The 23657-nt window shown below is 41.4% G+C and overlaps 1 protein-coding gene across 9 annotated transcripts in view; it reads left to right on the forward strand.

The window, feature by feature from the left end:
* Nucleotides 1-23657, forward strand: part of GADL1 (glutamate decarboxylase like 1) — a 126109-nt gene that overhangs the window by 59059 nt on the left and 43393 nt on the right. For 8 of the 9 annotated variants that reach the window (XR_009154926.1, XM_058181191.1, XM_058181190.1 and 5 more), the window contains 2 exons: nt 11548-11747; nt 23097-23148. The exons of the other annotated variant lie outside the window; for it this stretch is intronic. Coding sequence is in view for 7 of the 8 variants with exons in the window: in XM_058181191.1 (XP_058037174.1) it covers nt 11548-11747; nt 23097-23148 (252 nt within the window). In the remaining variant the exon portion in view is untranslated. The remainder of the gene's footprint in view (nt 1-11547; nt 11748-23096; nt 23149-23657) is intronic. 9 annotated transcript variants of the gene reach the window in all.

Raw genomic sequence — 23657 nt, forward strand, 5'->3', positions numbered from 1 at the left:
GGCAAACCTCCTTCCCAGGCTGAAGGTAATCAACAACTGGCAGATAACCTGAATGAGTTTTACTGCAGGTTTGAAAGGAAACTACAGCCACCTATCTCCACAACCCCCATCTCAGACACACCAACAACAGCCAAGCCTCCTACAACTGACCCCATTTCATTGGGTTCACAACCCCTAGTGATCACAGAAAAGGAAGTGCAGGACCTATTTCACAGACAAAAGCCAGGAAAAGCTCCAGGCCCAGACAAGATAACTCCTTCTTGCTTAAAAGTCTGTGCTGACCAATTGGCCCCCATCTTCACCCATATTTTCAATAAATCACTAGAGATGTGCTATGTTCCTTCTTGCTTCAAACGCTCTACCATCATCCCAGTGCCGAAGAAGCCCACCATCAAGGAACTGAATGACTACAGACCAGTTGCTTTAACATCTGTAGTCATGAAAACCTTTGAAAGGCTAGTGCTTTCCTATTTGAAAACCATCACGGATCCGCTGTTAGACCCCTTGCAATTTGCATACCGAGCAAATAGATCAACAGATGATGCTGTTAATATGGCTCTGCACTACATCCTACAACATCTTGAGTCTCCAAAGACCTATGCAAGGGTCCTTTTTGTAGACTTTAGTTCAGCATTCAATACCATCATTCCAGACATTCTTCTAACTAAGCTAAACCAGCTACAGGTACCGGAACAGACTTGTAAGTGGATCACAAGCTTCCTAACAAACAGGAAGCAGCAGGTGAAGCTAAGCAAGATCACATCAAATACCTGTACAATTAGCACAGGGCCCCCCCAAGGCTGTGTGCTCTCCCCACTTCTCTCTGTATACCAATGACTGCATCTCCAATGATCCATCTGTTAAGCTACTGAAGTTCGCAGATGACACAACAGTGATTGGTCTCATTCGAGACAATGACGAATCCGCATATAGACAAGAGGTCGAACGACTAGCCTTGTGGTGCAACCAAAACAATCTGGAACTGAACACACTCAAAACCGTAGAAATGGTGGTAGACTTTAGGAGAAACCCTTCCATACTTCCACCTCTCACAATACTTGACAACACAGTATCAACAGTAGAAACCTTCAAATTTCTAGGTTCTATCATATCGCAAGATCTAAAATGGACAGCTAACATCAAAAACATCATCAAAAAAGGACAACAAAGAATGTTCTTTCTGCGCCAACTCAGTAAGCTCAAACTGCCCAAGGAGCTGCTGATTCAGTTCTACAGAGGAATTATTGAGTCTGTCATTTGCACCTCTATAACTGTCTGGTTCGTTTCTGCAACCCAACAAGAAAGACACAGACTTCAGAGGATAATTAAAACTGCAGAAAAAATAATTGCTACCAACCTGCCTTCTATTGAGGACCTGTATCCTGCATGAATCAAGAAGAGGGCCGTGAAAATATTTACAGATCCCTCACATCCAGGACATAAACTGTTTCAACTTCTATCCTCAAAACGATGCTATAGAGCACTGCATATCAGAACAACTAGACACAAGAACAGTTTTTTCCCGAAGGCCATCACTCTGCTAAACAAATAATTCCCTCAACACTGTCAAACTATTTACTAAATCTGCACTACTATTAATCTTCTCATAGTTCCCATCACCAATCTCTTTCCACTTATGACTGTATGACTATAACTTGTTGCTGGCAATCCTTATGATTTATATTGATATATTGACCATCATTTGTGTTGTAAATGTTGTACCTTGATGAAGGTATCTTTTCTTTTATGTACACTGAGAGCATATGCACCAAGACAAATTCCTTGTGTGTCCAATCACACTTGGCCAATAAAAAAATTCTATTCTATTCTATTCTATTCTAAATGCCCCAATGACAATGGTTATAACTATTACATGTTTCATCCATAGTTGTGTAGTTTCAATGGCCAGGTTGCGATATTTCATGATTTTTTCCAGTTCTTTTTCTTCGGCTCTGGCATCTCCTGGTACTGCGATGTCAATAAATTGTACATTTTGGTTTTCGACAACTGTGATATCTGGTGTGTTGTGTTCCAAGTGACGATCCGTCTGTATTCAAAAGTCCCACAAGATCTTCACCTTCTCATTTTCTATAACTTTTTCCACTTTGTGTTCCCATGACTTTTTGGATACAGGCAAGTCATATTTTTTACATAATGACCAGTAGATTAAGTTAGGAACTCGGTCGTATCTAGCTTTGTAATCATTTTGCTGCATTCACATATTAAATGTGAAATATTATTATTATTATTATTATTATTATTATTATTATTATTATTATTATTATTATTATTATTATTATTATTATTATTATTATTATTATTATTATTATGACCTGCTCACATAATTCGTCGGTACATCCTAAACGCTTGGGAAGTGTTTGACTAGTGATCTGTGATACGAAATCCAGCATAGTTATCTCGTTTGCTGTGTATACTATCATTTTGTGTAAATAAAATCATCATCATCATTATCATCATCATCATCATCATCATCATCATAATCTCTTTTATTCATTAAACATGAAACTCAGTCAACTGGACATTTAAAATGTGTTAAAAGTACTGTTAATAATGTAATTGTTATCATCATCATTATTCTTCTTCATTATTCTGTTGCTTTGCACTTTGATACTGAGTACTTCTGCACTGGAGACAAATTTCACATGTGTCTAATCAAAGTTGGCAAAATAATATATTCAAAATAATTGCTGGTTGATTCTTATGTGGATGAGAAATGCTAGAGAAGAGCACTTGCAAATTTAAATTAAGGTGTCTTCCTGTTTGTTTGTTTGTTTGTGTGTTTGTGTGTGTGTGTGTGTGAATATATGTACTTCATGAAATAAGTCATTAACATATTTGAGATTATGTATCCTAGTAATTTTATTAGTCATTTTATATCTATTAATCCAGAATTTGGACATAAATTCATGTAATAGATTACATGAATAAATTAAATATATATATATATATTATTGGCTCTGCGCATGCGCAAGATGGCGGCGTAACAGGGGATCGGAGCCGGCGATGGGCAATCGAAGAGGGGATGGCGGCGCCCAGGTGGCCAGCCGAGCAGTCTGCGCCCCCCGGTCAGGCGTACCATCTCTCGGGCAGCCGTGGGAGGGGTCTGCGGACCTCCTCGGACTCACGGCTGCCGAGAACGAGACCGGGGAGGGCGAGCTGCAGACGGCGGTCATCTTGCCATCTCATCGGGCACTAGGCATGGCCGCGGCCTGTATTTGGCTGCGGGAAGGGCGCAGTTTGTTTTTCCTCCACGTTTGGATACCGGGCGTTTCTGGACTACTCCTGACTGTTCCGGCCCTTCCTGGCTTCCTGGTTTTTCCAGGTCTTCTCCCAGGTTTGGCTTGGGGCGAAGGGTTATGAAGGGACCTCCTTGTGGCCCCGCCTGAGACTTTCTGAAACGTTCTAGACGTTCTATGGAAAGACAAGGGGTGGTGGGCCGAGATGTCCTGGCCTAGTGCAGTCTGATTTGGCCTAGCTGGGCCGGCTTCCTCCCGGGATTATAACGTTACATTTTCAACTGTAACATTTGTCATCATGCATTTTACATGACCGGTTGAGACTCTTGGGTCATGCTTATTCCTGGATTTTTGGGGAAGATGATTGGAGCCTGATTGGTGATCTGCTGGGGGCCCTGACTTTGAAACATCTATTCTAAATATCTATTTGGAAATGTCTGTGACGCCGTTGACGTGGAGAGAAGTACCATCTCTTTCAGGCCATGGATTTTAGGACTGTGCTTTGGGCAGAGTAGTGACAATTTTATCATCAGACTATATCTGCCTACCATTCCATCTTTTACCAGCTTTAAGCCAGCCACCATCTGAAGATTTATCGGAGGATGGGTATCCATTTGGACTTGGCATTACACTCTGCCATCCTAGACATTATTACCTCTCGTCGGCCTCTATCTCCTATTTATGCCTTTAGTTATTATATATGCGATATTCTGCATTGGAACTCTTGCGCCTGCGAGGTGCCCCCGCCTCGCAGGAATGACCCGCTTCTCTATCAAGGGCCGGCCTCAATGACGGGTCTTGGGATCCACAGAGGTGGCATGTGAAGAAAAAGAGCCTTTGGGGTTTTTTAGATAGGGCATTTTTAAGGGGTGGGAGGGTTAGGGCGGGTGTTGGGGGTAGCCCGTCGGGAGAAGAGCCAGTTCCTGCGTGTGCTCGCGGCGGTTATTTATTAGGTTCGGAGGTTATGCGGGGGGAAGGTGTTCCTTCTAGTGAGGGTGGTCCTATTTGCACGGTAAGTGGGAGGGGCAGATACGGCGGAAGTGGGGGATCATATCATTCTGTGGGGGCGCGCACTCGATGTTTAAAGGCGACTGCGCGCCCCGATCCCTCTGACTTGTCCCGTTCCCCGGATGGTCAAGAACCTCGGAGCCTGGGCCTTCGGCTCATGTTATGCAATGCACGGTCCATGGTCAATAAGGCCCCCCTAATACACGATCTTATTCAGGGGGGCGCCGCGGATCTTATAGGCGTTACGGAAACCTGGTTGGGCACTGAAGGGGGCGTGCCCCTTGTTGAAACGTGCCCGCCTGGTTTCCGTGCATTCCATCAGCCGAGGGCTCAGGGTAGGAGTGGGGGGGTGGCGGTTGTGATTAGAGAGAGCCTGGAGCCGAGGGAGACCACTGTACCTCAGATTGCCGGGTGTGAATCCCTCTTTGTGAGATGGGGTCATAGGTGTCAGATGGGCTTGCTGGTCGCGTACCTGGCTCCTTGCTGCGTGACAGCTGCCCTGCCCGAGCTCCTGGAGGTGCTTGCTGGGGTGGCAGTTGAGACCCCCAGACTTTTAGTCATGGGGGACTTTAACTTGCCATCTTCCGGCTCGTCATCGACAGCAGCTCGGGAGTTCACGGCTTCCATGATGGCCTTGGACCTGACTCAAGTAGTTGATGGCCCTACTCACACTGGGGGTGGCACACTGGACTTGATTTTTATCTCTGGTCAGTGGTTGAGAGATCTGGACTTGAAGGAAATAGTCATTGAACCTTTGTCATGGTCAGATCACTCTCTCCTTCGCCTGGACTTTCTGACCGCCATTCAACACCGCAGGGAGACGGAGCCAATACGTTGGTTCCGTCCCAGGCGCCTGATGGACCCGGAGAGGTTCCGGACGGAGCTTGGGCCACTTCCTGAGGGTCTGGCTCACGGCACGGTTGAGGAACTTGTTGCGGCCTGGGAACGGGCCGCGGCGGGGGCCTTAGACCGTGTCGTGCCTTTGCGGCCTCTGACCCGGCGCAGGTCCCAACCGGCTCCTTGGTTCTCCGAGGAGCTGAGGGGGATGAAGCGCCGGAGAAGACGCCTAGAGAGTTCCTGGAGGTCTAGCCGTTCGGAGGCTGATCGGACACTAGTGAAGTCCTATAATAGGACTTACCTAGTGGCATTGAGGGAAGCGAGGCGTTGCTACGCCTCCTCCCTCATTGCGTCGGCAGATAACCGCCCAGCCGCCCTGTTTCGGGTGACTCGTTCCCTCCTTCACCAGGGGGAGCGGGATGACCCGTTACAGGGACGTGCTGAGGAGTTTAACGGTTATCTATACGATAAAATCCTTCAGCTTTGGGACGGTTTGGACCAAAATTGCGGTGACTCAGGTGAGACGTCTGAGGGTGGTCTTGGTGACATTGTTTGGGATGAGTTTGACCCTGTGGCTCCCGAGGACATGGACAGGTTGTTGGGTAGGTTGAATGCCACCACGTGTTTACTGGACCCGTGCCCCTCCTGGTTGGTGCTGGCCACTCAGGAGGTGACACGAGGCTGGCTCCAGGCAATTCTGGCGCTTCTTTGGTGGAGGGAGTCTTCCGGCCGCCTTGAAAGAGGCGGTGGTGAGACCCTCCTCAAGAAGCCTTCCTGGACCCGGCTGTTTTAGGTAATTATCGTCGGTCTCCAACCCGCCGGCGAAGGTTGTAGAGAGTATGGTGGCATATCAGTTTCCCTTGCACCTGGAGGAAACTGTCTATCTAGACCCGTTCCAGTCCGGTTTCCGGCCCGGCTACAGCACTGAGACGGCTCTGGAGGGCCAGGGATAGGGGTTGTTCCTCTGCCCTGGTCCTATTAGACCTCTCAGCGGCTTTCGATACCATCGACCATGGTATCCTGCTGCGCCGGTTGGGGGGATTGGGAGTGGGAGGAACCGCTTATCGGTGGTTCTCCTCCTATCTCTCCGACCGGTCGCAGACGGTGTTGACAGGGGGCAGAGGTCGGCCCCAGGCGCCTCACTTGTGGGGTGCCGCAGGGTCGATTCTCTCGCCTTCTGTTCAACATCTATATGAAGCCGCTGGGTGAGATCATCAGTGGCTTCGTGTGAGGTACCAGCTGTACGCGGATGACACCCAGCTGTACTTTTCCACACCGGGCCACCCCAACGAAGCTATCAAGTGCTGTCCCGGTGTTTGGAAGCCGACGGGTCTGGATGGGGAGAAACAGGCTCAAGCTCAATCCTCCAAGACAGAGTGGCTGTGGATGCCGGCATCCCGGTACAGTCAGCTGAGTCCACGGCTGACTGTTGGGGCGAGTCATTGGCCCCGATGGAGAGGGTGCGCAACTTGGGCGTCCTCCTGGATGAACGGCTGTCTTTGAAGATCATTTGACGGCCGCCTCCAGGAGAGCTTTCTACCAGGTTCGCCTGGTGCGCCAGTTGCGCCTTTCTAGACCGGGATGCCCTATGCACGGTCACCACGCCTCGTGACGCCTCATCTGGATTACTGCAATGCTCTCTACATGGGGCTCCCTTGAAGGGCATCCGGAGGCTGCAGTTAGTCCAGAATGCGGCTGCTGGTGATAGAGGGAGCCCTCGTGGCTCCTGTGACACCTATCCTGCGCAGACTGCACTGGCTACCTGTGGCCTTCCGGTGCGCTTCAAGGTTTTGGTAACCACCTTTAAAGCGCCCATGGCATAGGGCCGGGTTACTTACGGGACCGCCTACTGCTACCGAATACCTCTCACCGACCCGTGCGCCTCACAGAGAGGGACTCTCAGGGTGCCGTCAGCTAGGCAGTGTCGCCTGGTGACACCCAGGGAAGGGCCTTCTGTGGGGCTCCCACCCTCTGGAACGAACTCCCCCCAGGACTCCGTCAACTTCCGGACCTCCGAACCTTCCGTCGCGAGCTTAAAACACATTTATTCATCCGCGCAGGACTGGATTAGATTTTAAATTTATATTGGTTTTTAATGGGTTTTATTATTTATACTGTTTTTTAATAATTCGGCTTTTTAGAATAAGTTTTTTAATTGTTATTTTAATTTGTATTTATATGTTTTTACTTGCCTGTGAACCGCCCTGAGTCCTTCGGGAGATAGGGCAGTATATAAATGTGATAAATAAATAAATAAATAAATAAAATAAAAATACACCGCCTTGGTTTTTTGTTTGTTAATCAGCTTTTCACAATAAAACTACTTAAACTCACTTAAAAGTGTAGCCCAGTATGACTTATAGATCATTTATATTTCTGAAATCAACTATTCGGCATAGCTTGCTCATAATGACTGCCTCACAATTGCTAGTTTCAGCTTCTTCTCTTTTATTTGTTTTTCCTAATTAGTTCTTACTAGTTAGCTTATCTATCTTTCACAACTATCAATTCTTAGCTATGTAATTTCAATCCCGATCAATGTATACGCTTCAATTTCTCACTATATTATAAAAATCTTATTTTTTATGACTGAAAACTATAAAAAATAGTGTGTGTATTTTCATAATAAATGGGTTTGATTCTGGTTAGAGAATACAAAAAACCTTGCTTTTTCTCACCTATTAAGTAGGGATAGATAACCTGACAAGCTCTACATATTACGAGTAGGACTATTGCATCTCTTCTCATCGCAGATGGTAGCTTGGGTAGGATGAAACTATAGATTAAAACATTTGAACATATCTATATTCCTACAGGCAGTACTCCTTTAATGACCATTGACTAAATGAATATTCAAATTTATCATAGCACTTAATGAATGCTAATTACAACTGGATACCTTCATAACATTCACAGCATTCTTCCCTACTTGCTTCCATCAAACAAAGTCAGCTTTCAGGAAAGCCACAAGGAAATTGCAAGTCGCAGTTGTGAGAGATCCTTGCTTAACTGTTTGGTCCTTGCTTAACAATAGCAACTAGAACTTCCAGAAATGCCACTGATAAATGTCACAATCAGTTATTTTTTTAACTTATGACTGTCACTAATGACATAATTTCTTTTACCAATTTGTGTTGTTAAATGAGAACTATCTATATTGTCTACCATATTTATTCTGTATCATGTGATTCAGAATTAAACAACTGTTTATTCATTACCTATATTAGGGTCAGCAATTTTTCTAATGCCTCATTTCAAAGAACAACAAAAGGAAATTTCAATACTGTTATCCCATGATCTCATGAAATTAAATATTATATTCATGATTCTTGGTTTTTTGTTTGTATCTTTCTCATGTCCTGTTGTATATTAGGGTTCCAAGTGATACTCCCAACTAAAGAAGACTCCGAGGCTAGCGATTCCTCAAAGATCCATTTTATTAGAAATGTCATAATGGCACATCTGGGAAAACCCAAATCTGAAAATTCCCTGGTTTTCCCCACCCAAAAGAAAGTCAAAGACCCATCCTCTACACCCACACATCCATCACATGGTCCAATCAATCCACCATCCAAACTGAAGACAACCCCTAGTCACTCCCATCCAGGTGCAGTCTGGACATCGTTGACTTCCAGAGAAAAGAATGTTGTTATGGCTATATATCTTCACCACACCTTGCAAATCCCCCCTCCCATTTTCCTAGGCACTAAGTGTGGCAGTCCTGAAGCTCCAAAGAAAAGATGGCCTCCAGGGGCTGACATTGTGTGGATGTTGCTGTGAGATTAACCCTGAATTCATATATTTCTGTAAAGCCCAAACATTATTTACATAAAAAATGCATGTATTATTTACACAAAACTTGCATATCAGAATTCTAACATTAGAGTTCAGTTGTGAGGTAGCTCATATCTGCTACAATGTCCCTAAGGAAGTTTCAGGAAGTCTTAAGCTTCTTTCGTTCAGTCCTAATTTCTTTTCACAATATGTGAAAAGAATTATTTATAATTTTGTTTTTAAAACTGCTGGGAAAATGCATGGAATGTTAGGCTATTGTAGCTAATTTAGAAGACTTCAAAATTGTAAACAAGTTGGAATACATACTTCAATCAATGTAATGATTCTATTTTTTGGTCATATGGTTTTATTCAGTTCAGATTTCACTGATGGTTTGTATTTAACATATTAGAGATTTGTATAGAGTATTTTATAGATGACATTAGATGATGAGAATGTAAATATTCCTATAAAAGCAAGCAATGTCCTTGGAACTCTTGATTTCTGAAATCTAACAAGCAGTAGGAAAGGGAATCCTGTAGAATAGAAATTTACCTTATGTTTAATAAAGTTTTGCAACCATGTGGAATAATATATTTTTATTTTCCAGAAAATAAAGATTCAGAATTCTAGCATGGCTTACAAATAAGGCAACATTGTATAATGTGTACCTGAAGTATAGGAAGCTTTCTTATTTTGGCTTGGTTCACATATCACATTAAGTGTTTTACAGACAATGGTGGCTAAATTCACACACTACTCTTAAGCCCACACCAAATAAGCCAAGTTCAGTTTTAGCATTAATGGTAAATGCAGTCAAACAAATGGTCTGTTTAATCTATGCATTGATTGATAATTATTTCCTCAAGAATATAAATCTAGATCTCTGAATAATGGATCTGCGGTTGTACATGAACTTTGTATGCTTGAGTGTGTTTAGATTACTTATTTTTTATTCTGATGCTTTCTTGCAGCACTGGACCCTGCATCCCTTCATTATTGTCTTCATATATCTTTACCTGATGACTTTGATCTTCATGAAGTCATTTTCAAGGCATATTCATAGTAGTTTAATATTTTGCATTAAATACAGGTGTTTTTGCAATGATATATTCTGTGGAAAAACGTAAACAGCAAAGACAGATCAATAACTAATAGAATAATTTATTTTAAAATGTAAATTATTTTGTAATAAAAGAGGTTCCTTGTATTAGGTTTAAACACATTTTGAAACAAGAGCAAAGTTGATTTCTTCTTGTGTCTGTTTTATGGTGCAAAAGGAGCTAGTTATATCATAAATTTTGAGGCATGGTGATAATGAAATATTTCAAGTCTAGTGGGGATTAGAATACTTTGTGGCTGTGAAAATGATTCCATTTGGCATTGAAGCCAATAAGTCATTAAAAATTTTGGAAGGAGTCTTGTGAAACTCTTTTATAGCTTCAGTAAGAATTTATTTTAAGCTCAATGGACTTTTCTTAACAGATAGTCTTCGACTTACAACCATTTGTTAAGTGGCCTTTCGAAGCACAATTGTATTTTAAAAGGTGACTTATTGATCATTTTTCATACTTATAACAGTTGCAACTTCTCTGTAATCACATGATCAAAGTTCCATCACTGGGCAACTACATGTATTTATTATGGTTGCAGTGTCCTGAGGTTTTATCACCCTACAGGGTAATTCAATGGGGAAGCCAGATTCACTTCACATATTACTAATTTAACAATTGCAGTGATTCACTTAACAAATTTGGCAACAAAGGTTTTAAATAGGGCAAAGCTCATTTAACAACTGTCTTGCCTAGCAATGGAAATTTTGGCTTTAGCTGTAGTTGTAAGTCATGAACTACCTGAATCAAATTGATACAATATACTGTGAATTCATTCTCATTCTCTTTGTGGCCCTTTGCTATCTCTAGCTAACTAAGGATCACAAAGCATTCAACTATAGATCCTACTAAGAATAAATGTGGGTGTTTTGCTGCCATAAGATCTACCAGAAAAGAAACATGAACGAAAATGAAATTTGAATAGTATTTGTTTTTATTTTAGGGGGAAAACCCAGTGGTTATAAATGTGGAAATTGAATTTATTTTTAAAATAAAAATTCAGTCTACAGTTGAATACTTTGTGATCCTTAGTAATCAAGAGATAACAAGGGCCACAAAAAGAATGAGGTGGAACTCCCACTATTTTGTGCGATAGACTGTCAAATGGACTGCCTCTAGCTATGAAGCACAAAGAAGCAACTGAAGCAATTCTTTTAACTTAAAATAGAAATTTGGAATAAGAAAAGTCTATTGAGTTTTAACTAGGTTCTTAAAATAGTAAATGTTTACCTTTAAAAAAGACTATAATACTTACACCAGTGCAATGGCCTTTAAAAACTGTGTTTTTCCTAAAATGATAATTTGGCTACTCAAACAGCTATATAATTCAACTTTAAATCCTGTCCCTTTCTTTTGAAGAATGTTGGTGCTGCTGAATCTGTAGTTCCATGATGGTTTTTTTTACCAATTTTAAAACAATTGCTCATGGCCATTTTGTTTCTAAAGATGCTAAATTATGCAATATTGGCTGTTTTTATTATATGTTAGAAATTAATGTGTTATCCTGAATACAGTAAAGATTTTTAATCCTATTTCTTTTTGTTTTACATCTAAAACAGGACTTGCTTAAGAGATGCTACTCTGCCAATGCTTCATATCTGTTCCAACAAGATAAATTTTATGACATCAGCTATGACACAGGTGATAAATCCATTCAGTGTAGCAGAAGAGCAGATGCATTTAAATTCTGGATGACATGGAAAGCTCTGGGGACAACTGGACTTGAGGAGAGAGTAAACAGAGCCCTTGCTTTAGTCAGGTATGAACTTTCATTGATATTTTTTTTTGACATATTATTTAAAATATCATATTGGTTGGGGTTGGGATAACTCCTATAAGGAGTTGGAAATTGGAAATGTAGTTCTAATGTACTTAAAGTAAAACCTTGGTTTTCCAACTGGAGAACAAACATTATTCTCACATTTTCTTACTTCTTTTCTCTCATGGGCCTTAATGTAAATATATTCTAGTACGTGAAGTTAAATTATCTTTTGCATTATCTTGCTTTTTTCTGCTTGTGATTAGAGTTGTTGATTATTTTCAGTGGATATTTTAATTTTTGATTTATTTTATCTATTTAAAACACCCATCTTATAACAAACTCTAGGTAACTCTGACAACTTTTAACTACCAGGAGTCCTTTGTATATTAAGGTGTGGTATATTAATAATATTTTTTTAAAAACATTCCAATGTTTAGGAAAATTGACATTGTGCTGTGTTCAAACCAAGAAAACCTGTTATATAAATTCTTCTCACAGTCCTTGAAGCAATTCAAACCATAATTTTCACTTGTAATGAAAACATTTGTATACAATAGTAAAAACATAACTTTTAACCTTCCAGTTCACTATATTGTAACAAAATATGGAATTATGGCATAGAAAGTAAAGACATGAGAGGGAAATAGAAATAGATTAGTATGAACTAATACAGTTTTTTGATTCAATAATATTCCTAATAATATATTTGAAAAACCATAATAATTTTAAAAAACTTAATATGCATTTGATTATATTAGAAAACTTTTTATTAGAATATTACTGAAAATGATAATATTCCTGTTATTCCATAATAGTATGCAAACTGTGTTTTGATTTGTAATGGATTGAAAATAAATAATAGGATTCATATAAGTAAGAAACTAATTACTTCTAAAACAATATTAGCTGTATTTAATATTGGGATATTGTTTAAGTTATAATTTTATAAAAGTCCCAGTTACCAGTAGATTTAACTGATTTAATAGGTTTTTTTTTAAAAGAATAATACAGTATAATTTTCAAAAAGATGTGAGAGAGTTATTTTAGAAAAAGTGCCCACCTTTTTAAATTTTTCGCATGAAAGCCACTTGCCAGTCTCTGTAGAGATAACAACCTATATGGCCGATGCTATAATTGTTATATGATGTGGAAATTTTGGAGTTGGAAGTCCACATGTTCTAAAGTTGCAATGTTTGAGAAATACTATTCTAGACTAAAAAAAAGTATCACACAATGAAATGTAATCTCATTGAAATATGAGGTTCTTCCCTTCCAATATGAGGTTCTTCCGTTCCATTCTGACTTTTGGTGATAGAAAGAAATAGTAAGTTTCCTATAAATATACATATCACTGTTTATATGTATCATAGTGATGGGTTAGATCAACATGTTCTATTGTAATTGTAAAATATAGCCTCTTTTACATGCTTTATATTGTGTACAGTTGAAAAGAAGAGGAGCTCTGTTAAAATTCCTACATACCTACATACGATTATAAGAAATTATACTGTAGTTCAGTCATCCCAAGCCCTGCAATTCCTTTTTGCCAATCATAGCAGCAACATCAACCCAATGTTTCTAAAACTTTATTGTCTTCCCTGAATATCTATAAATTATTTGTTTGAAAAATTGCCTGTATTTGATAATCACTAGGGTGATATTCAGCACTGCAGCATCTTACTGACTTTAGCATTAGGCACCAGAACTTTATTACTGAGATATCTGTTTCTCTGGTTAAAAAGTCTGCTTTGCTAATTGTTGTGGCCAGCTATTTCTGATTATGTCACAGTAAGCTTTACTGTGATGCTGCAAAGATAATATTTCAGGGTCCCTGGATACACTTTCCTTCATTCTGGACGTACCCCATGGACCTTTGAAAAAAATCAAGGGCAAGACTTCTCCTTTGCTAGTTGGCAGGCTGGCAGATGTTTTTATATGGACAGAAGTATGGTTTGGTTTTTGAATTAGCTGTTGTACGTATTTACGATTTTCCCTTGCTTTCTGGAGAATATTGAATTCCATGTCTTCAAATTCTACAGAAGATCAGAGACTGGCAGAGAAGTTTTCCTTGCAGGGATGCGTAGTATTTTAAGATGATTGCAGTAGAGTGCTCTGTTGATCCCATAGGAAATATTTGTGTGCTTTATAGATATCGTGCCAAACTTCTATAGTCATCTGTGCTAGAGTAATATGTTCTGAAGCAATGTTTGCCTCTGTTACAGTGCTGCCGCTGTGCAATCTTTGATACCCTGGGGTAAAGAAATACCTTTCATAATTTCTTTTTGTCTTTAAAGAGGTACTTTTGAAGTGACTGGAATATGAGGCGCATAAAATATTCTTTAAAGTTCATACTATGCATAATATCAGGAATATGTTGTTGAATATAAATCAAAACAGTACTTTTAATTATTATTGCATTCATTTAGATAGTGTTAATGCTGGTGGCAACAGCACCATGGCAATCTGGTTGCATAGATATTCACTGAAGAGGGAGGAGTCACATATACTTGCTCATTAAAAACAAACTTCTTGGCAATTGCCCTTGATCCAGTATAAATAATTTCTTTGTTATTCTCTTTAATGAATCCCTGGACAATTTTTGCAAAACGTTATGAAAAATGCCAGATTGTTGTATAAATTATGATTAAATTATGTTTAAAATCACTATTTTTAGAAATCTATTCAATATTGTGAATTTATTTTCTGAGCATTTCTCCAAACAAGATTTTGTCATATGTACAATTTTTTATCTAGAATCAATTTCCTAGGATTAAATTCTATATGCTTGCAACGATGAATACATTTGGGTGTAATTTTGATCCATCTACCCTGTTTCCCCAAAAATAAAACCCAACCGGAAAATAAGTCCTAGCATGATTTTTCAGGATGCTCATAATATAAGCCCTACCCCCAAAATAAGCCCCAGTTAAGGTTGTTAGCCAAATGGATACATTTAGTACTGTATTTTCCCCAAAATAAGGCCTAACCAGAAAATAAGCCCTAATGTGTATTTTGGAGCAAACATTATCTTTTAAGTCCTAGTTCAAAATGTCAGCTGTCCAACTAGTAAACCCAAAACAAGGAAACACTTAGGGGAGAATTAAATTTTCAAAAGTAAAACTTTATTGGATACACCATATTGGTACTGAAGAAACAAAACCAGCTCTGATTTTCTTGCACACAGGCTTGCATAGTTAAACAATAGCTTCTCCTTCTCCCCACCCGGGTGATCACATTGTCCAATTATGAGATGTCCTCTTGTTATGTGAATAATCCATCTCTTTGTCAGCATCTGCTGAGACTTCTTGTGACCTTGATGGTTTCCATACTCTCATGATCTCTGCATACAGTTTCCGCATTCCATTTCCCCCTTCCATTCCCCAGTCCATTGGCAAGTTGAAAAGCATTAGGATTTGAATGAAGCAAAGTGATTCAAACTTGACAGTAGTATAGATAAAATATTCAAGAGTAACAGAATATAATTTTTGTGAAGGAATAGCATATTTTCTTTTTCAACTGTCAGCTTCAATTTGATTTTGGAATTTGTTTATTCATCAAATATCTATAACCATCCATCTCAGCCACTGATTTAGCCACTTTAAGCAGCTTACAATTTTAACACTAATTCATTTTGGTGCTTAATAATTCTGGATAGCTCCCAACAAGTAAAAAACTCATAAGTGAAAAATAAAAGATGTCAAAATTACAAACCAGCCAGGAACAAAGCAAAGGGTCTGTCAGGATTCCAAGTAACATCCCCAATGAAATCAATCTCCGAAGGTTGCGATTCCTCAAAGCTAACTTTTGTTAGAGATGCCATACTGGCACATCTGGGAAAATCCGAACCTGAGAGCTTCTGGGTTTTCCTCACCCAAAAGAAAGTTCAAGACCTTGCCTACTTCTCCCATATGTCCACCACTGCTCCAATCAGTTTCTTCACATACAGAAGACAACCTCCACTTTCTTCTCAGCACAGCTGTTGGACACCATGGCCTTGAACTTCTCTGCAAAGTTTTGTTATGGTTAATTCTACTTCACTCATGAAATCCCTCCTCCCAACTTCCCACAGTAGGATTGTGGCAGGCCTGGATCCAGGCCTAACAGGGTCACCATTCTCTCTCATGAAAAACCTGAATGAAGAGCCAGGTCTTGAAGACATTTATAAACAAGAGGCCAGCTGGATCTTGGTGGGGAGGACCCTCATTACCGAAGGCAGGTATTGCTGAAATGTTAATCCCACTTAATAATGCCTTGGTAAGGCCATATTTGGAATATTGCATCCAGTTTTGGTCACCAGGATGTAAAGACGATGTTGAGGCTCTTGAAAGAGTGCAGAGAAGAGCAACAAAGATGATTAGGGGATTGGAGGTGAAAACATATAAAGAACAGTTACTAAAATTGGGTATGTCCAGTTTAATGAAAAGAAGGACTAGGGGTGACATGATAGCAGTGTTCTGATATCTCAGGGGTTGCCACAAAGAAGAGGGAGTCAAACTATTCTCCAAAGCACCTGAGGGTAGAACAAGAAGCAATGGGTGGAAACTAATCAAGGAGAGAAGGAACTTAGAACTAGGGAGAAATTTCCTGACAGTTAAAACCAGTGGACCAGTATAGGGTTTCTGCCTGAGCAAGAGGTTGGACTAAAAGACCTCCAAGGCCCTTCTAACTCTGTTATTCTATTCTATTCTATAATTTTTATTGGGAGTTTTAACAACAGTAAGAATTAATACAAACTAAAATACAGTGAAAGGGAGTAAAAAAGAAAAGGTTAAAAGTGTAGAAAGAAATGAAGTACCATATTTTTCAGCATATAAGACACACAGAAGTATAAGACACATTTTAATATGGGGGGGGGAGAACAAGAAAAAAAGAATTTTGCCTCTGCCTATCAGCATCAGGATCAGCCATATCCAGACTTCCACTTGATTTTGATAATGAGCAGCACAGTTATCTATTTAAAACAAACCCTATAACTCTACATGTGTTTAACTGGAATGAGTGGGGTGGGGAGATTTTCTTTCTTTCTTTCTTTCTTTTTTTTTTTTTTAGAATTTAAGTTTTATTAATAGGCAGTACAGTGATAAATTACAAATTGCAAACATCTTTAGTCCATTATCCATTGTCAGGTCAGAATCCTAAAGTCAAATCCATATTATGAAACAAAGTGCATAGTTAAATGCAACCTCAGCACACAAACTGCACAGATCAAACAATGTATTTGAAGCTGTAGGTGTTGTCGCAAGATAATCCTTTGCCTTTACAGCAGCCACATAGCTCTTGCCGATGTGATCTCTTGAGATCAATGTGCCTTTTTTTCTAGGGATAGGAGCAATGAGTCTTTGAACAGATTTGGCATTGAATTGCTTCTACTTTATAGGGATTAAAGCTCTTTTGGCACTTGCGACAAAGGTGCTTAAAGTATACCTTATTGGTTCCAGAAATGCACCATACATAGGCACTTTCTCATCTGGTCTTACAGTCATTGCAATGGAAATAGCCATATTTCTGTTCTAAGAACTGGAAGGTGGTTCTTCTGCCCTCTTCGTCGAGGTGACTCCCACCTTCCTCAGCCTCGCCTCCTTGTCCGATCTGCTGCTGGGCAGAGTATCCGACAGCATGCCCCAGCAGCTCGTCCTCCACTCCCGCGTTCTCTTTAGCACAGCTCTCCCCCTTCTCTATGGACATTCCCTTTTCCTCAGACTCTTGGTTGAACTGAAAGGAAGGCAGCTGTTGTGTCTTGCCCGCTCTCACAGCAGCCGGGGCCTTCTTACACGGAGGAATGTATGCCTCCCGGCCCCAGTCCTGGCTCCATGCCCAGACAAGATGAAGAGGAGGGGGCACCTCCCGGTCCCAGCCCTGGCTCCATGCCCAAGCAGGCTTCAGAGGAGGGAGCATCCCCCGGCCCCAGCCCTGGCTCCATGCCCAGGCAAACGGAGCAGCTAGACCCCTCCCCCTCCTCCACAGCATATGAGCCTGAGGAAAGTTTATTTCCAACAGCTGCTGATTGGAGTGACCCTCGCATCAGAAGACTGGATAGGTGGAGGCAACAGAAGGAAGGGAGGGGCAGGCCTTAATGAGTGCTGAGTCATGGAGCCACACCCCATGGCCTATATAAAGGATCTGCTTTCTGGCAGTCTCTAAGTCAGGCAAAGTCGAACTTATCTTGCTGAAGTCACTTTCTGGTCTCCTGCCTGCTCTGAGGACTTTGCTAGGACTTTGGGCAGAGCTGCAGAGGCAAGCCTGATTCGGATTTCCCTGACCCGGCCGTCAGCGGAGGAGTGGGACACGACAGCAGCCCTTCAGGGTGCGCCTTCAGTTTCTCCGCCGCTTCGTCCCTCGTTTCCAGCCACCACTGCCCATTGGCCCGATTCCCCAAGGAAAATTTCAGAGCCGTGTTTCAGGCAGCGGCCAGTTCCCCTGCAATGGGCAGCGGGGAACCGGGAGCCCTTTTGGATTCGAGGAGGGGATCGCAGCGCTGCCGTCTGAAAGTGCTCCTTGGGAAAGAGGTGAGTCTGCTGAGAAAGAGGACGAGGGTGCATGGCTCTGCAGTGTGCAACAGAAAGGAACACTGCCGCCTGAATGTACTCCTTCCCATTGCACATTGCACAACCACGCACTCTCGTCTTCCTTCTCAGCAGACTCACCTCTTTCCCAAGGAGTACTTTCAGGTGGTAGCGCTGCTATCCCCTCCTCGAATCCAAAAGGGTTCCCGGTTCTCCGCTGCCCATTGCCCTTTTAGAGCCCTGAAACAAGGCTCTGAAATTTGCCTTGGGGAATCGGGCCAATGGGCAGCAGTGGCTGGAAAGGACAGATGTTTCACGGCTCCCACTCGGCTCGGCTCCTGGGCATCGAGAGGGCTTAGGCGGTGGCGGCAGCAGTGGCTCCTCACGTTGGTGGGGAGTGAAGTCATTGCAACCATTGCCTGGCCTGAGCTGCCCGCTGGGCGGCCAGAGGGGTGATCGGCTGCAAACCGTGGGGCCCGCCTTCTTCACCAAAGCCGCTGGGCAGATCCCTCCCCCCACAAAGTGCCTCGAAGTGGTTTGTTCCTCTTCAGGACAGGCTGTGTCTCAGCCCAGATCCCCGCTGCCTGGAACTGCCGGAAAATGTTCAAAAGGGTGGACAGGGCTACATGCAGCATGTAAGATGCACCCAGATTTTCACCCTCTTTTGGGGGGTAAAAAGGTGTCTTATTTTATTTATTTATTTATTTTATTTTTCATATTTATATACCGCCCTATCTCCCTAGGGACTCAGGGCAGTTCACAGGCAATTAAAAATACATATAAATACAAACTAAAATGACAATTAAAAAACTTATTCTATAGGCAAATTATTAAAAAACAGTATAAATAATAAAAACCCATTTAAAACCAGTAAATTTAAAATCTAATTCAGTCCCGCGCAGATGAATAAGCTCGCGACGAAAGGTTCGGAGGTCCGGAAGTTGACGAAGTCCAGGAGGGAGTTCGTTCCAGAGGGTGGGAGCCCCCACAGAGAAGGCCCTTCCCCTGGGTGTCGCCAGACGACACTGCCTAGCTGACGGCACCCTGAGGAGTCCCTCTCTGTGAGAGCGCACGGGTCGGTGAGAGGTATTCGGTAGCAGTAGGCGATCCCGTAAATAGCCTGGCCCTATGCCATGGAGCGCTTTAAAGATTGTCACCAACACCTTGAAGCGCACCCGGAAGGCCACAGGTAGCCAGTGCAGACTGCGCAGGATAGGTGTCACGCGGGAGCCACGAGGGGCTCCCTCTATCACCCGCGCAGCCGCATTCTGGACTAACTGCAGCCTCCGGATGCCCTTCAAGGGGAGCCCCATGTAGAGAGCATTGCAGTAATCCAGACGAGACGTCACGAGGGCGTGAGTGACCGTGCATAAGGCATCCCGGTCTAGAAAGGGGCGCAACTGGCGCACCAGGCGAACCTGGTGGAAAGCTCTCCTGGAGACGGCCGTCAAATGGTCTTCAAAAGACAGCCGTTCATCCAGGAGGACGCCCAGGTTGCGCACCCTCTCCATCGGGGCCAATGACTCACCCCCAACAGTCAGCCAAGGACTCAGCTGACTGTACCGGGATGCCGGCATCCACAGCCACTCTGTCTTGGAGGGATTGAGCTTAAGCCTGTTTCTCCCCATCCAGACCCGTACGGCTTCCAAACACCAGGACAGCACTTCGATAGCTTCATTGGGGTGGCCTGGTGTGGAAAAGTACAGCTGGGTGTCATCCGCATACAGCTGGTACCTCACACCGAAGCCACTGATGATCTCACCCAGCGGCTTCATATAGATGTTGAACAGAAGGGGCGAGAGAATCGACCCCTGCGGCACCCCACAAGTGAGGCGCCTCGGGGCCGACCTCTGCCCCCCTGTCAACACCGTCTGCGACCAGTCGGAGAGATAGGAGGAGAACCACCGATAGACGGTGCCTCCCACTCCCAATCCCTCCAACCAGCGCAGCAGGATACCATGGTCAATGGTATCAAAAGCCGCTGAGAGGTCTAATAGGACCAGGGCAGAGGAACAACCCCTAGGCCAAAAAATATGGTATATAAAAGTAGAAATAAATAAATTAAAAAATATAAAAATGTGGCTTCTGATCTTCTTCAGAGCATTTATAAGTTCAATTATGGTATATTTTAACATCTCTGTTAAACTGCCACAAGATTTTTCTTTCTATAATTATTCTATCTAATCATCAAAATCATAAATCATAAGTTTTTTCTTTTTTATTCAAATGTCCATAAGTCCCTTCATCAATAAATGTAGATAGCCATTTCAGCCATTTCTGTCATTTTTACCAAGCATTCTCCCCGCTGTAGGTATTGCCAGATCTTTCCATCATTGTGTATAAAAGTGACATTGCATGGTTCTTTATTATATGTTTAACTATCAGCCCTAGAAAGTAAAGTTCTGGTTTCAGTATTCTAACTGGAATTTCTTTCAGCACAATTGCATTGATATGATCCATTTTCAGTCTAGTATTGAAATGCTGTTAGGTCTCTAGGCTTTTTTTTAACAAAGTGTGCAGCTATATTTCTTGGAACAATTGTTTTAACTTTGCATATTTATCCTGTACCTTTTATTGATTTCAGCCTCTGTGTCTCTCATACCATTCTAAAAAAAATGATAGATTTACCCTAATATTTTTACCAGAATCCTCTGGATTCACTCTGATTCTCAAGCAGAGTTCTTACTCCCTCAATTATATTAATACCAAATTATTTAAAACGTTTTTCATCTGCTTATAACTTCTGCTTGCTTTCCAAATGTCCACTTTATCATTAATTTGTTTTACCTCTCCAACACTTTGTCTAACAGTTTCTTCAATTTTCTTAATTACTTCCATTTCCTCTTTCATATTTCAAAGTCATCTTTAGATGACTTTCTTCCATTCTCTCTTCAAAAGTTGCCCACTTATTATTAACTGATTTAGACCAGTGGTGGTATTCATCCGGTTTCATCCGGTTCGGGTGAACAGGTAGAGGCAGCTGTGGGAGGCTCCACTCACCTGGCCAGATGTCATCACATCCCGTTTTTTGTGCTCTGTGCAGGCACAGAAGGTCCTGCATATGCACAGAGGTGTTGTGAGCGAAGCAAGCGCACACGTATTCACATTTGCAACCAGTAGCGAAGATAAAGCAATACCACCCCTGATTTAGACATTGTCTTGCTCAATAACTCCAAGCATTATCTGCAGTATTTTTGGGGTGATCCCCATTTCTGTAGCGGATTTCCTTTAAAATGCTCTTTTTTGTTTTCTTTGATCCAGAAAGATGATTGATTTACCAAGTGGTTTTCCCTTACCCTGACAATCTGAAAATCTCTCATTAACTTTAAATTGATTATATCCATTAGTGATTAAGAAAGTGAAGGTTTTTTTTACAGACTTCATATCTATGACAGGCTGCATTGCAGTTATGAGCATAATTGAAATCTTTCAGCTTCCAGCTGCTCGAAGTTGACTACACAAACCATGATTCCTGCAGTTGCCAGAATAAGCTGAGAGAGCTGCTACTGATCAGAATTTGCTGTCTGGCCACTGATCTCTGCTGCAATGCTGTCCTCGCTCTTTCAGGGACCATGAGTTCATCATTGAACCTCACTTGGAAACCCAGCAAGGGCATTAATCTTACTAAAGTTTGTCAATAAATCTTATACTGGGTAAGCCAATTCCTGAATTAGGGGTTAAAAGTCATGAGACTGTATCTGTGCAAAACTTGGCACTTTTAATTCAGTTGCTGAAATTTGTGTATGCTTGTATCTTAAAATGCATATTTGCTACTTTAATTTGAAAAAAATTTGAAAGTTTATGTGATTAGCTAAAAACAAATAAACAAATAGTTGCAGATGTATATTTATCACCACGGCATTTCATTGAAAAGACTCTGCAATTTAAAAAATTATCCCTCACACACGTTCTTGAAATGTTGCTAATCTTAAAAAAAAACAAAATATAATGATGCTTAATGCTATTACAGTTGGTGAAGAAGTAGCCATGCACACAGTTTTGGGGGCTTTTAGGCACCTATAAGATCTCAGCTGTGTGAGCTTCATTATTTACCAGTTTGCTACTCAGACCAATTTAAGATGTTGATTATTATCCTTTAAAGTGCTATATAGTATGAGTCCAGGGATCTAAGGAATGTCTTACATCAATGGGACTGGCTTATCCGACTCATGCTAGTGGAAGAGGCCTGTGGATTCCATCTGCTAAGGCAGGGGTCCCCAACCCCCAGGCCTGTGGCCCGTTTGAAACTGGACCGCACAAATGTTAGGCAAGTGCTCCATTTGTGAGAGTGGCGTACCCCCGTACCACTCAAACAGAACCATTTCTCTCCCCACTCAAGCTGGAAAGGTTGAGGACCATTGTGCTAAGGAATTTTGTGAGAATGGTCATGGAGCCTTTTCCTCTGTGGCCCTGACCCTGGGGAACACTCTAGAACTGAGAACTGTTCCCACCCTGTTGGCCTTCCAAAAGGGTATAAAACTTGGCTTTTCCAGTTGTCTTGGGAGCTCAAGGACAGCTCTTACTCCTGGAGGTGGCTGACAGAGTAAGTAGACCTCATCCTTGTAGCATCCGTTGCTTGGTTCCTGGGTGGTTTTTGTTGTTGTTTTTTTGGTATTTTAAAAATAATTTAAAAATATTATTTTAAATAATATTATTTAAAAATATACATGGATAAATATATAAATAAACAGTGATCCCATCTACCTAGACTTAGCCTCACCTATATTTGGAGTGTTGTTTCTCAGGCTAAAAGAAGTTATAATCTAATAATCTGAAATGTGAACATCTGCATCTATTTGTACATTATTAAATTAACTCTAGACATTACTGTTCTGTTTTTCAGATACTTAGTGGATGAAATTAAGAAGAGAGAAGGATTTCAGTTGCTTCTGGAGGTGGGTTAAATGCAGTTTAGCACTTTGTGCCACCATTTTGGAACTAATGATATCAGAAATGCTAAAAGGTGTGAAGTATAGGCAGTATTTTAGATCATCACCTTGATTACATGTTATGACTTATTTAGATGATAAGCAATCATTCACCATGTAATCGAACTGAAACAAAATAGAAACAATTGAATTGAAACAAAATAAGGTATTTTACATAAGAATGTTTTCTTCCTTATTTCTTAAAATAAAATCTTCCTCCTTAGGATATTCCTTAGAATATTTGGAAATAAATTTTAGTATTGCATAGGACAAGATAAAATATATATAAAGCATTAGATGTTCTCTTGCTAAACTAAGTGCTTTAGAGAAAATGACTGCTGTGAATTCATTATGAATTTCATAGTATTCTAAACTGTCATCTGTAAGGAGCCTACAGTATCATGTACCAGTTATTTGTAAGAAAATTTATGTAGGGATTATTAAACAGACATGAGTCCCCTAGTTCCCAATCTAAT

The sequence above is a fragment of the Ahaetulla prasina genome, chromosome 4, assembly GCF_028640845.1.
Source record: "Ahaetulla prasina isolate Xishuangbanna chromosome 4, ASM2864084v1, whole genome shotgun sequence".
Lineage (NCBI taxonomy): Eukaryota > Metazoa > Chordata > Lepidosauria > Squamata > Colubridae > Ahaetulla > Ahaetulla prasina.